This window comes from Lithobates pipiens, unplaced genomic scaffold, assembly GCF_037356315.1.
Source record: "Lithobates pipiens isolate NorthernLeopardFrog02 unplaced genomic scaffold, aLitPip1_a1.2 Scaffold_22, whole genome shotgun sequence".
NCBI classification, from domain to species: Eukaryota; Metazoa; Chordata; class Amphibia; order Anura; family Ranidae; genus Lithobates; species Lithobates pipiens.
The window spans coordinates 27,006,099-27,019,427 of NW_027507784.1; the positions used below are offsets into that span (position 1 = coordinate 27,006,099).

Here is a 13,329-nt window from a genome sequence, read left to right on the forward strand (position 1 = left end):
ACCTCCTCCCAGCCACGTACAAATCCACGGGTTTCTTGGGACTGTAAATCATACCTACAAGACTGCTGTTGCTGATGCTGAGTGCCAGCCTTCACCTCCATGCTGACACAATCATCCTCCTCCTCCTCCTCCTCCTCCTCTTCCTGTGTGATGGGTGGGACAGCAGGAACATTGTCTGGATAGTCCTCCTCTTCCTGCCTCTGTTCTGCCTCAAGTGACCTGTCCATTATACCACGCAGCGTATGCTCCAAGATGTGGACAAGAGGTACAGTGTCACTGATGCATGCACTGTCACTGCTCACCATCGTTGTGGCCTCCTCAAACGGTGACAGCATGCATCCCTGTTCATGCCCCACTGGCATGGTTAGAAAAAAACCGAGCTCCCCTGACCCTGTCCTGCAGCATGGCCAACGTTGAGTTCCACCTGGTGAGCATGTCACATATAAGGCGGTTCTTGGACAGGTTCAACTCCTTTTGGAGCTCAGCCAGCCGAGCACAGGCATTAAATGATTAGCGGAAATGCACACAGACTTTCCTGGCCTGCTTCAGGACATCCTGTATGCCTGTTTACCTGCCCAAGAACCTATGCATCACCAGGTAAAGGACGTGAGCCACACAGGGCACATGGGTCAGTTGTCCCTGTCGGAGGGGGGAGAGGAGGTTGGTGCCATTGTCGCAAACCACCAATCCTGGCTTAAGCTGGCGTGGCATCAACCACCTCTCGGCCTGCCCCTGCAGAGCTGACAAAATATCTGCCCCGGTGTGGCTCCTGTCCCCCAAACAAACCAGCGCAAGCACGGCATGGCATCATTTTGCCTGCGTACTTGCGTAGCCCCTTGAACGCCTACGGAGCACCCCTGGTTCTGAGGGCAGAGCACTGGAAGAGGCCATGGAGGAAGAAGAACAGGAGGGGGTGGAGGAGAGAGGTGTGTCACAACCAGTAGTAGCATTTTGGAGGCGTGGTGGCGGAACAACCTCCAACACTACTGCAGCTTGTCCTGCATCCTTCCCAGCTGCCAGAAGAGTGACCCAATGGGCCGTGAAAGACAGGTAACATCCCTGTCCATGCCTGCTGGACCATGAGTCAGCAGTAATATGCACCTTCCTGCTGACCACCCTGTCCAGCGAGGCAAGGACATTGCCTTCCACATGCCGGTAGAGAGCCGGAATCGTCTTCCGTGAGAAAAAGTGGCGTTTGGGGACCTGCCACTGAGGAACCACTCATTGCATAAACTCACGGAAGGGCCGAGTCTACCAACTGAAAAGGCAGTAGTTGAAGTGCTAGCAATTTAGCCATGCTAGCATTCAACTGCTGGGCATGTGGATGGCTGGGAGTGAACTTCTTTCAACGGTTCAGCAGCTGAGGCAGGGAAATTTTGCCTGCTATAATCGGACATGGGTGTACTGCTAGCAGAGTGCCCGGAAGCACTTGGCTGTGACACACCTAATTCTACACCTTCATTCCTCTCAGAGCAGGTTTCAGAGAGGACTGAAGGTCTAGTGGGGTTTGAGATCCCAGCTGATGAGGAGCAAGGAGAGGTCCGCTTTGTTCTTTGGTGTGGGTCTTTGAGGTACGCTTGCCAACGAGCTGCATGGCAGGTCAACATATGTCTGATCAAGCATGTGGTGCCCAAGTGGCTGATGTTTTGGCCACGCGAGATACGCTTGAGACATATGTTGCAAATAACAGTGGTGTGATCTGATGCACTTGTCTCAAAAAAGGCCCACACCAAAGAACTTTTAGAATAACGCGCAGAGGCAGCGCCCTGCACAGGCGGAGCCCTGCGATGACGCAGTGCCTTGTGGGCCGTGAGCGCCACACAAATTTGGCGCGAACGGCCCATAACGTTCAGTATTCACCGAACGTGCGAACAGCCGACTTGGTGTTCGACATGAACACCAAGCTCATCCCTAGTAGCTAGCTAGTAGCTAGTGAATTGCAAACTGTCCCGGCTCCAAAAACCCAACTGTCCCTCCCTACACTTAGAAACGACAGCTGCAGAATCGGTCAGCAGCACTACATGCAGTGCACTATAATATGCTTTCTATATTTGAAAGAAAGTATATTATATGTGTACAACCCTATATACTGTACACCTATAAAAGGACCTTTGTGGACCTAGTAGCTAGTGATTTGCAGACTGTCCCTGCTCAGAACACCAAACTGTCCCTCAGTCCCTACACTGATAAAAGACAGCTGCTGAATCGGGCAGCAATCAGCAGTCAGCAGTGCACCATAATATACTTTGTATATTTGAAATAAAGTATATTATACATGTACAACCCTATATACTGTACACCTATACCAGTTCTTAAAAGGACTTTTGTGGACCTAATAGTAATAGCTAGTGATTAAACTGATTGTCCCTGCTCCACACAGCGTCCTGTCCCTACACTGACAAAAGACAGCTGAAAAATCGGTCAGCAGTGCACTCAGCAATCACCAGCACAGCAGTCAGCAGCAGTGCACCAGAACCCTATACTGTACACCTATACCAATCCTTAAAAGGACTTTTGTGGACCTAATAGCTAGCGATTTGTGTCACTACAGTCCCTGCTCCACACAGCAACCTCTCCCCACACTGACAAAAGACAGAATGTAAAATGGCCACCAGATCAGGTCTATTTATAAGGTAGGGGGAATGTCCAATTGTCCATGTGCTGAAATGTCTAAATTGGCTGTCCTGTACCCCATGATGGATGCGTCATCATGGGTCAAAGTTCTTCACAATGTAAACGCATATGTCCGCTGCACGAACAGCATCAGAAGTCCGCCAGTTTGGCGAATCGCGAACAAGCAAAATTTTGCCGCGAACCACAAGGCCATCTCTATTCCCAAGTAACCACTCCAATGAAAACAACAGTTATGGTCATGAAAGAGGGTTACCCAACATCTTAACGAGGCAGGCAACATATATTCACACAACCCACTATGGGGCAATCCCTCTCTACCTCATCTCAGATCTTTATCAGATCCCCAGGTCTGGACTATATATACGATTACAAAACTGAGTCATATCATGTCAGTCGTGCACCTCCTTCCCCTAGAGGAACTCAAGCTGCAATTTAAACTACCTTCGTGGATGTACTTTAGATATATGCAACTCAGACATGCCATACGGGCCCAATATCCTGATGGGGTTGTTCTTGCTGTGCACTCAGTTGAATCCCTTCTTGTTGCCGCTGAAATCAACTGCATACTGTCCTCCATATACCTGAGACTTACCTGCAAAGATACCTCGAACATGCTTTGGTTGTTTGGAGTGTGGCAGCAGGAAATTCCTGCTCTGACTGAGGAGGATTAGACTGTCGGTCTGCAAAATGTATCTCACTTACGATCTCAGCCAAGGACCGCTTTGTGCAATTAAAATGTTTTCATTGAGTGTATTATACTCCCTTCAGACTCTCCAGGATTTACTCAGGTGTGGGCGACACCTGTCCCAAATGCAGGCAGTCAGTGGGAACTTTCATTCATATGGTGTGGAAATGCCCCCATATTCAAACCTTCTGGCAGGCAGTGGTCGCTGACGTAAATAGAGTTACAGGCAGGGCTGATCCTAGGAGGGTGCGCAGGGGGCTCTGCACCCGGGCGCCGCAGAGGTGGGGGCGCCGAAGCTCCAGAGTGCTCCCCTCCCTCCTCCTCATCTGTACAGAGGTGGAGGAAGAGCTGGAGCACATGTAGCGGGTGCTGCGGTTCCCCATCCCGCTTGCTCTCTATGCCAGCAACTGCTGTCACCAGAATCCGTGCTGAGTACTGCAGTGGAGCCTAGTACCCAAACACGTTCCGGTACTAGACTCCACTAATCTTTCTGTCCGGGGCATGTGTGGCAGTCTCCTGTCTGCCCTGCCCTCTCTGCGTGTGTCAGCTCTTCTTCCATAGGCGGTGTGATGAGAGGCTTCTGGGTTGGCCGGAGCTGTTGCCAATCATCCAGTGCACTCCCAGAAATGCTCTCTGAGTGCCTCCCTCCTAGCTACCAAAGATGCCACGATGCCCCGCCCCCTGCAATGTGCTTCTGCTCCCAGCACGCCCGAGCTACAGGGATTTTTTGGACAGGTACTGATCTATGGGGACATCTGCTGTGGGGGGGGGGGGGGGGGGCTCTGATGGTAGACACCTGCTGTGGGGGAGCTCTGATGGAGAACACCTACTGTGGGGGGGCTCTGATGGGGCAACTACTGTGGGGGGCTCTGATTAGGAACTCTTGCTGTGGGGGGGCTCTGATGGGGGGCACCTGCTGTGGAGGGCTCTGATGGGGCACCTGCTGTGGGAGGCTCTGATGGGGGGCACCTGCTGTTGGAGGCTCTGATGGGAACACTTGCTGTGGGGGGCTCTGATGGGGAATACTTGCTGTGGGTGCTCTGATGGGGGACACCTGCTGTGGGGGGGATCTGATGGGGAACATTTGCTGTGGGGGCCTCTGATGGGAACATCTACTGTGGGGGGACTTTGGTGAGGGGCACCTGCTGTGAAAAAATTGCTGTGGGGGACTCTGATGATGGACACCTGCTGTGCGGGGACTCTGATGGGAACCCTGATGTAAGAAGGGACTCTGATGGACTCTCTTGTAGTATGTCTGCAGTCTCTGACCATCTCCTGTACTATGTCTGTGGGCTCTTTCTAACAAACTCTCTAACAGAAGCCCTCTCTGTGTGCATCAGAGAGACCTCCCTCCAGGTCCCATTAGTGTACTAATTTTCTTTATTGTTAAAAGATCATGGGAGGAGCCTAGGATAACGAAGAATTCTTAGCGAAGCATCTCTGGGTTTGAGTCATTGCCATAGTAACATTTGTAAAGGGGAGGAGTTAGTAAGATGACCATGCCCATGTGGGGGGAACCAGAAATATTTCTGCACCCAGGCATCTGTTACCCTAGGATCGGCCCTGGTTACAGGCCTCTCTCTAGACATGGACCCACTTGTCTTTCTACTGGGCATCACTGACAATCTGGTAACCACCAAACACACTAAACTCTTCACATTTTACGTGGCCTATTATGCTAGGAAGACGATTCTGTTAAGATGGAAGCTCCCGGATCCCCCCAGCTCTCAGCATGGAGAGCACTTATTAACGCTGTTCTACCCCTATACAAACTTACTTATATGGGACGCAACTGCCCTCAGAAATTTCTCAAAAAATCTGGGCAACCTGGGTACAAGCTAGGCACCTCACGATATAAACAACTTGGACAAAATGAGATGCGGTACTAAATAACTGGCTGAGGGATCTGCAGGTATAGCTAGAGCCTCCCTTTGCCTACTAGATGCCGGGAATATCTCCCATGACCTAAGGCGGACGTGGCTTTTCCCCGTTCCCCCCCCTCTCTCTCTCCTCCTTGCCCCCACCTCCTTTCCCTCCCCCTTCCCCCCGCTTTTACGCTTTCATACTGAACACCGTAGGGGTTAATTGTTGCCCGAAGGTGTGTTGCACTCTCTCCACTAGCCAAGTTGTTCTGAATATAAACCTTCTCCCAGATGATGAGATATTACAATTCGACACTGAGTACCAAGAATTATTGATAGATGATTTATGCCCACTGCTTCCTGTGGTGAAGAACAGATCTATAACAGCACTGTTAATTTACTTCTTTATGTCAAACTAATGTATCATCTACATGTGTAATGTTTTACTACTTCAATAAACATTCCTTCTGTTAAAAAAAAATGTAATTCTTGTATTTTTTATATATTCTGTAATAGTTAACGGGTTCACGACCATGTCAAGCAGATATACTGTGGCCCAGAGGTGCACGATGGGGGACCGGATGCGTGTAGCCGGTGGGCACAGTCGCCACCGGCCACGCACGATCGCATGCACGAGGGCCAGCACGGGGATCCCTGTGCTGTCAGAGGAGAGGAGCCATATCTTTGTTCCTGCTAAGTAGGAAAAATGATATATGTCTCCTCACCTAGTCAATCCTATCACCATACAGTTCGAACACACTGAGGGAACACACAAAGAACCCCTTGATCGCCCCCTAGTGTTAACCCCTTCCCTGCCAGTGACACAGTAAACGTTTATAGCACTGATCGCTGTATATGGCAATGGCCCCAAAAAAGTGTCAAAAATCTCAGATCTGTCCGTCGCAATGTCGCAGTACCGCTAAAAATGGCAGATCACCACCATTATTAGTAAAAATAAATAAATATATATGCCATAAAAATGCCATAAATCTTTCCCATAGTTTGCAGACGCTATAAATTTTGCGTAAACCAATCAATATACGCTTATTGCGATTTTTTTACCCAAAATATGTAGAAGAATATATACCGACCTAAACTGATGAAGAAATTATTATTTTTTTTTTAATTTGGGGGATATTTATTATAGCAAAAAGTAAAAAATATTGTTTTTTTTCCCAAAATTGTCGCTTTTTTTTTGTTTATATCGCAAAAAATAAAAAAACTGCAGAGGTGATCAAATACCACCAAAAGAAAGCTTTATTTGTGGGAAAAAATGTACACGTTTTCGTTTGAGTACAGCGTCGCATGACCACGCAACTGTCAGTTAAATGGACGCAGTGCCAAATTGTAAAGAGTGCTCTGGTCAGGAAGGGGGTAAAATCTTCCGGGGCTGAAGTGGTTAAAGTACAATTCCCTACAAATAATTTGCTAAGAATTATAGCTAAGCAATCATTACTAAGCCATGACACGTACGGGTTTTAGGCTTTAACGCATTCTCCAGGTATTCGTCTTCCGAGATCGTTTTCCCATCAAGTTCCAGTTGCAGATGAAAGTCTCTCACGGCCCAGATAAAGATGGGGAAATGGCTGGAAAATTCCTCCTCCTCGTCCTCATTGTCAACTGATTTTATCTTGATTAGCTCAGAGATTTCTCCGACAAACCTGTTAATGTTAAGAGAAATATGCCTTCACCTTTGAAGAGATTTCTTATATTATATACTGTATGTGTATCCAAATATTTAAGTCTTTCTCTTTCTCTTTCCTGGCCACCTGTCAAAGGCTCTTTGAAGAACAATATGAATGCGAATTGCTCTTCAAAGGGCAACGCATGTGTGAACAAGCTCTAACAAGACATCAAAAAATAAACCAGCAGAGGTTTAACCCTTGCATATTCTCTATATATAAATATATTGAATTATAGTGGGCACTCAAGGTCTTCCAAATAAGTATAGAAGAAAGCAAACGAAGCCAGTAGGTCACTTCTATACTTATTTGTATGACCTATTAATGCCTACTATATAATAAATATTATATTAATTATTATAGTTTAAATAAAACAAGATAGCTTTAAAATCTTTGGAGCGAGTACCATAAAGTGCTTGCACAAAGCAACCACCCACCTTACCATAACACCGTTCCATTTGGGGCATGCCCTATGCATAGGAATTTCAGGATTGGCTTAGGGTAGTGGGTAATTTGAAGCAGTCAATGTTTCTGCTGCAAAGTTTCAGCATTACAATACTTTCCAGGGTTTGTTAACCACTTCAGTGCTGCACACCTTCACCCACTTCCTGCCCAGGCCAATTTTCAGCTTTCAGCGCTGTTACACTTTTTTGCGAGAATTGTGCTGTCATACAACGCTATAACCATATGATTTTTTTTATATATATTTTTTTTCACACAAATATTGCTTTCTTTTGATGGTATTTAACCACTTCCCGACCAGCGCACGACGATGTACGTCGACAGAATGGCACGGGCAGGCATATTGGCGTACAGGTACGTCCAATATTCGATGCCGCCCTGGTCGGGACCCCCGTGAGTCCGGTCGCGGGACCCGCGGACTCGATCGCCGCAGGCATCCCCGCAATCGTCTCACGGAGCGGCCGAATAGAGCAAATGCTGTGTAAACAACATTTGTCTATTCTGCCTAGCAACTAGTGACGCTGATCTCTGCTCCATGTGATTGGAGCAGAGATCAGTGTACACTAAATGAAAGCCCAACCCCCCCACAGTTAGTAACACTCCCCTAGGAACACTTAACCCCTACACTGCCACCCACTGGTTAACCCTTTCACTGCCAGTGTCATTTACACAGGAATCACTGCATTTATATAGCAGTGATTACTGTAGAAATGACAATGGTCCCAAAAATGTGTCAAAAATGTCCGATGGGTCCCCCACAATGTCGCAGTCACAATAAAAATCGCTGATCGCCGCCATTACTAGTAAAAAAAAAAAGAATAAAAAATTATTAATAAAAATGCTATAAAACTATCCGTATTTTGTAAACGCTATAACTTTTGCGCAAACCAATCAATAATCGCTTATTGCGATTTTTTTTACCAAAAATATATAGAAGAATACGTATACGTATATACGTATACGTATACCTAAACTGAGGGAAAAAAATGTTTTTTATATATTTTTGGGGGATATTTATTATAACAAAAAGTAAAAAATAATGCGTTTTTTTCAAAATTGTCGCTCTATTTTTGTTTATAGCGCAAAAAATAAAAACCGCAGGGGTGATCAAATACCACCAAAAGAAAGCTCTATTTGTGGGAAAAAAAGGACGTCAATTTTGTTTGGGAGCCACGTCGCACGACCGCGCAATTGTCAGTTAAAGCGACGCAGTGCCGAATCGCAAAAAGTGGTCTGGTCTTTGACCAGCAAATTGGTCCGGTCTGAAAGTGGTTAATCCCCACTGGCTTTTTTGTTTTTTCATTTTTTGCTAAATAAACAGAAAAAGACAAAAAAATTGGAAGAAAAATGCATTTTTCTTAGTTTCTGTTGCAAATAAATCTTTCTTCATAGATTTAGGCCAAACTGTATTCTGCTACATTTTTTTTGTTGAAAATATCCCAAAAAAGTGTATATTATTTAGGCTGTAGGAAAGTTATAGAGTCCACAAACCTTGGTATACACAGTATATCTGAAAATTGATCAATCCTGATGTATTGATCATTTCTTGAGGCCCTAAAACACCAGGACAGTACAAATATCCCCCAAATGACCTATTTTGGAAACATAGACAGGCCACGGTATTTAGTAAGAGGCATGGCGAGTTATATTTGATTTTGTAATTTTGTTGTCACAATATTTTGGAAAATAAAGAAATTACAAAAAAATATTTTTTTTTTTACAATTTTTCTTTTTTTTTTTACATACTGTCACCAGTGCAGTACAGCACAATCATATAACAAGTGTGGAACTGATCAGGGACACTGATTGGTGACAGTATGTAAAAAAAAGAAAATAATAATAATAATAGTATTTTTTTTCTAATTCTATCTTTGTATTACATTTCTTTTAACAATTTTTTTTAACATATTGGGGTTTATTTACAAAAGCTAGAGAGGGCAAAACGAGTCACAATTATGCAGAGAAATCGATCAGCTTCTAACCTCAGCTTGTTTAATACATTTTATTTTTATTTTTTTTAATAAAAAGAGAACTACAAAATCAAAAGATACACAATAATAATAACGTACAAAATATAGGTGACAATTACACATACAGTAAATCCATAGTGGACCAAAACATTGACCTTATGGCAAACACAGGTTAGACCACAAGGGATGTTAAAAGGTATAATCTCTTAGCAGAAAATATTGGTTTAATTCGGTTTTAGCAATACAACCTGGAAGCTGGTTTCTCTGCAGAATTGTAACTAATTTTGCCATCTCCAGCTTCAGTAAATAAACCCCACTGTGACCAGTGAAATACAGTGTTATCATAATAACATTGTACTACTCTGGGGAAGTGATCAGGTTTTTTTTTCTTCACAATACAGGGGGTCCCCGACTTACGAACGCCCAACCTATGAACATTTCCTACTTAGGAACCGGGGGCTGCGGGGACCCTCTGCCATTTTGCACGGACATCGGCCGTTCTGCGCATGCGTGGCCAGACGGAGTGTCATGAATAGGTCCACCCGTTGGTGGCGCTGTTGATCTCTTGGATTGCAGTACCAGTGTCCACCAGCGGGTGTCTTCTAACACCCAGGGCCTGTAATAAGAGGACCTACCTCCTGGTGGCACTATTGGATCCCTGGACTGTAGTACCAGCGCCCACCAGCGGGTGTACTCCGGCAGTGTGGAGCAGACAGCACCTGCTGCGATCAGCTGTTACGTGAGGGTAATCAGTAGTCTTATAAATACCCGGAAAGCCCTAACATGCTTGGCTTAGTATCGCTCTCTACATGTGCCCTGAACCTTGGAACCTTGGAACCTTGGAACCTTGGAACCTTGGAACCTTGGAACCTTGGAACCTTGGAACCTTGGAACCTTGGAACCTTGGAACCTTGGAACCTTGGAACCTTGGAACCTTGGAACCTTGGATCTACCTGACCTGTTCCTTCCTGATTCTGAGCCCATCCTGGACCTGTCCCTCTTGTCTCCTGCTACCTAGATCCCTGCTCTGCAGCCCATCCATCCGTCCTTACCCTTCTACTGATTCCCCGGTGTATGACCTCGGCCTGGCTTTCGTTGACGTCTCTGGTAGTTCCCATTTATTGTGTGTATATATATATATATATATATATTACTTGTTGTGGTTGGTAGTGCACTGTTTGTTTTCACTTTCCTTTTATTTTATAATAAACACATTGTTATTTCACTCACATGTGTTTTGGGTTTCCTCTGTGCAGTCCACACAGTCTGGTCTAATCACTCCCTGACACGGAGCCTCGGAAAATGACGGAAAACATCGTAAATGTCCATAATTTGCCGCACATGCGCAGAACGGCATTCGACAGGACATCGGAAATGTCCATAATTGGCACTCTGCGCATGCGCGGCCAACTTACGAACATTTGTGAATTACAAACAGGAGGACAGTCCCTAATGTATTCTTTCATAGTTAGTAAGGTTAAATAAAGACACCAGTCCATCCAGTTCAACCTGAGTGAGTTTCTACAATTGTCCCTATCCCTTGCACACTCACGTCAGTCCCCACAATCCAAGGTCCCCATTCATATACTAGGGCCAATTTTGGACAGAAGCCAATTAACCTACCTGCATGTCTTTGGATTGTGGGAGGAAACCGGAGTACCCGGAGGAAACCCACGCAGGCACAGGGAAAACATGCAAACTCCAGCAGGTAGTGTCGTGGTTGGGATTCGAACCAGCGACGCTTCTTACTGCTAGGTGAGAGTGCTAACCACTACACCACCGTGCCGCCCATTGTGTTCATAACCCGGGGACCCCCTGTATGAATGATTTTAGCAGTGAATTTCACTGGTATAGTCTACCATGTTTACTAAATGAAACTGATTCGGTGTGTTTTGTTATTAGCTGTTATTGGCCCTGTTGGTACCATGTGATCACTGTGACCAATCACAGCTAGCAACACAGTTGTGCAAAAGGGATGGCACGGAAGAAAGCCACCCATTGTTTACAATTGTCATATGATCTGCTGTGATTGGTCATGGTGCCCACAGCAAGCTGATACACTGATCGGTCATCAGATGTGTCTAGTGGATACAGCCGGTGTGTAAGAGTCCACGGCTTACTATGCATGCACCAATGGCACCTTGACGCAAGAGGAAATCCATGCCAACTGAACATGCGACACAGACGCCTCAGGGCGCCAACCCGAAACTGGGCAGGAGACTTGTTGGAAAAGAGCAGGAAAATGCCCAGGACGTGCACAGGAAGTGACCTAAACCTGATGGAAAAAGGCAGGAAAATACCCAGGAAGCGCACAGGAAGTGACATCAACCTGATGGAAAAAGGCGGGAAAATGCCCGGGAGGCACACAGGAAGTGACCTCAAACTTCCCTGTTAAGCCCAGACACTGCCAAATTGCTGGATTATTTTCAGTCCCCCCTTGTTCCTGTGCTAGTGCGTGATCTGTCTAAACTTGTTGTGATCCGGAAACCTACTTGACTACTCTTGATTGCTGCTTGCCTTTGACCTCGGATTTGTACCTTAACCTTTGCCCCTTTTGTACTCAGCTGCCAGATTTGAACCAACCCCCGACTTGGATCTTGACCATTCTTCTTCTGATTAACCCTTTTATGCTTCATTGCCCAACTGAACTTGACCTTGGCTTGGATCCCGGACTAAGGCTTGCACAGTGCTCCATACCCTTGGCACTCTGCCACTCGGTGTCCCCACCAAGTCTCTGTCTCCTTCCCCAGTGGCTTTAAGGGCCCGAGGTGCAAGGGAGGCCTCCCCACTACTTCTCACTTTTGATGGCCAGACGGTTCGCCCGGCGGTCGTTTCGCGGCGAATTTCGGCTGTCCGCCGTCCGCCCGATCGGCGGACTATTGCCGCCGTTTGCCCGGCGGACTTCAGTGTTTACTGTGTAAAAGAACTTTGACCTATGATGACACATCCATCATGGGGTACAGGACAGCCAATTGAGACATTACAGCACATGGACACTTGGACATTCCCGCTAACTTATAAATACACCCGATCTGGTGGCCATTTTACATTCTTTCTTCTGTCACTATAGGGAGAGGTTGCTGTGTGGAGCAGGGAGAGATTGCAGTGACCCCAATCGTTAGCTATTTGGTACACAAAAGTTCTTTTCAGGACTGGTATAGGTGTTAGGTGTAGTTCAGGATATAGGTTTGAGGCACTGCTGTGCTACTGATTGTTGCAGCAGCCTGAGTGTCTTTTGTCAGTTTAGAGAAAGGGACAGGACGGTGTGTGCTGCAGGGACAGTCAGTTTAATCATTGGCTGTTACTATCAGGTCCACAAAAGCGCTATTCAAGTTATTGTTCCAGCAGCCTCTGTTTTGTCAGTTTATATAGGGACAGGCAGGAAGATGTGTGTGAGGCAGTGAGGGTCAGTTTAATCAGTAGCTGTTGCTACTATTAGGTCCACAAAGGTTCTTTTCAGGACTGGTATCAGTGGTATGGTAATAGGCTTGTACACGTATAATATTCTTTCTTCCAAATATAGAAAGAATATTATACTTGACTGCTGCCCTTCTGCTGCAGTCTGCTAAACAGTCACAACCTACTTGTTCCACAAAGGTCCTTATAAGGACTGGTAAGGTCTAGGGTGCTACATTACATAGGGTTGAGTGAGGTACAGTCTGCTATTCCGTAAGGACTGGTATAGGTCCACAATACATAGGGTTGAGGTGCACTACTGCTGACCGCTGCCCTATACTGCAGCAGTCCTTCATCAGTATAGGGACTGACGTACACTCTGCTAATCAGTCACAACCTACTTGTTCCACAAAGGTCCTTATAAGGACTGGTAACTTGGTCTAGGGTGCTACAGTACATAGGGTTGAGTGAGGTACAGTCTGCTATTCTATAAGGACTGGTATAGGTCCACAATACATAGGGTTGAGGTGCACTACTGCTGACCGCTGCCCTAAACTGCAGCAGTCCTTCATCAGTATAGGGACTGACGTACAGTCTGCTAATCAGTCACACATAACCTACTTGTTCCACAAAGGTCC

General features: G+C 46.1%; 1 protein-coding gene across 1 annotated transcript in view; it reads right to left on the reverse strand.

The window, feature by feature from the left end:
* Positions 1-13,329, reverse strand: part of LOC143925636 (guanylate-binding protein 3-like) — a 211,294-nt gene that overhangs the window by 121,266 nt on the left and 76,699 nt on the right. The window contains exon 6 of the mRNA XM_077450102.1: positions 6,655-6,842. Coding sequence (XP_077306228.1) covers positions 6,655-6,842 — 188 coding nt within the window. The remainder of the gene's footprint in view (positions 1-6,654; positions 6,843-13,329) is intronic.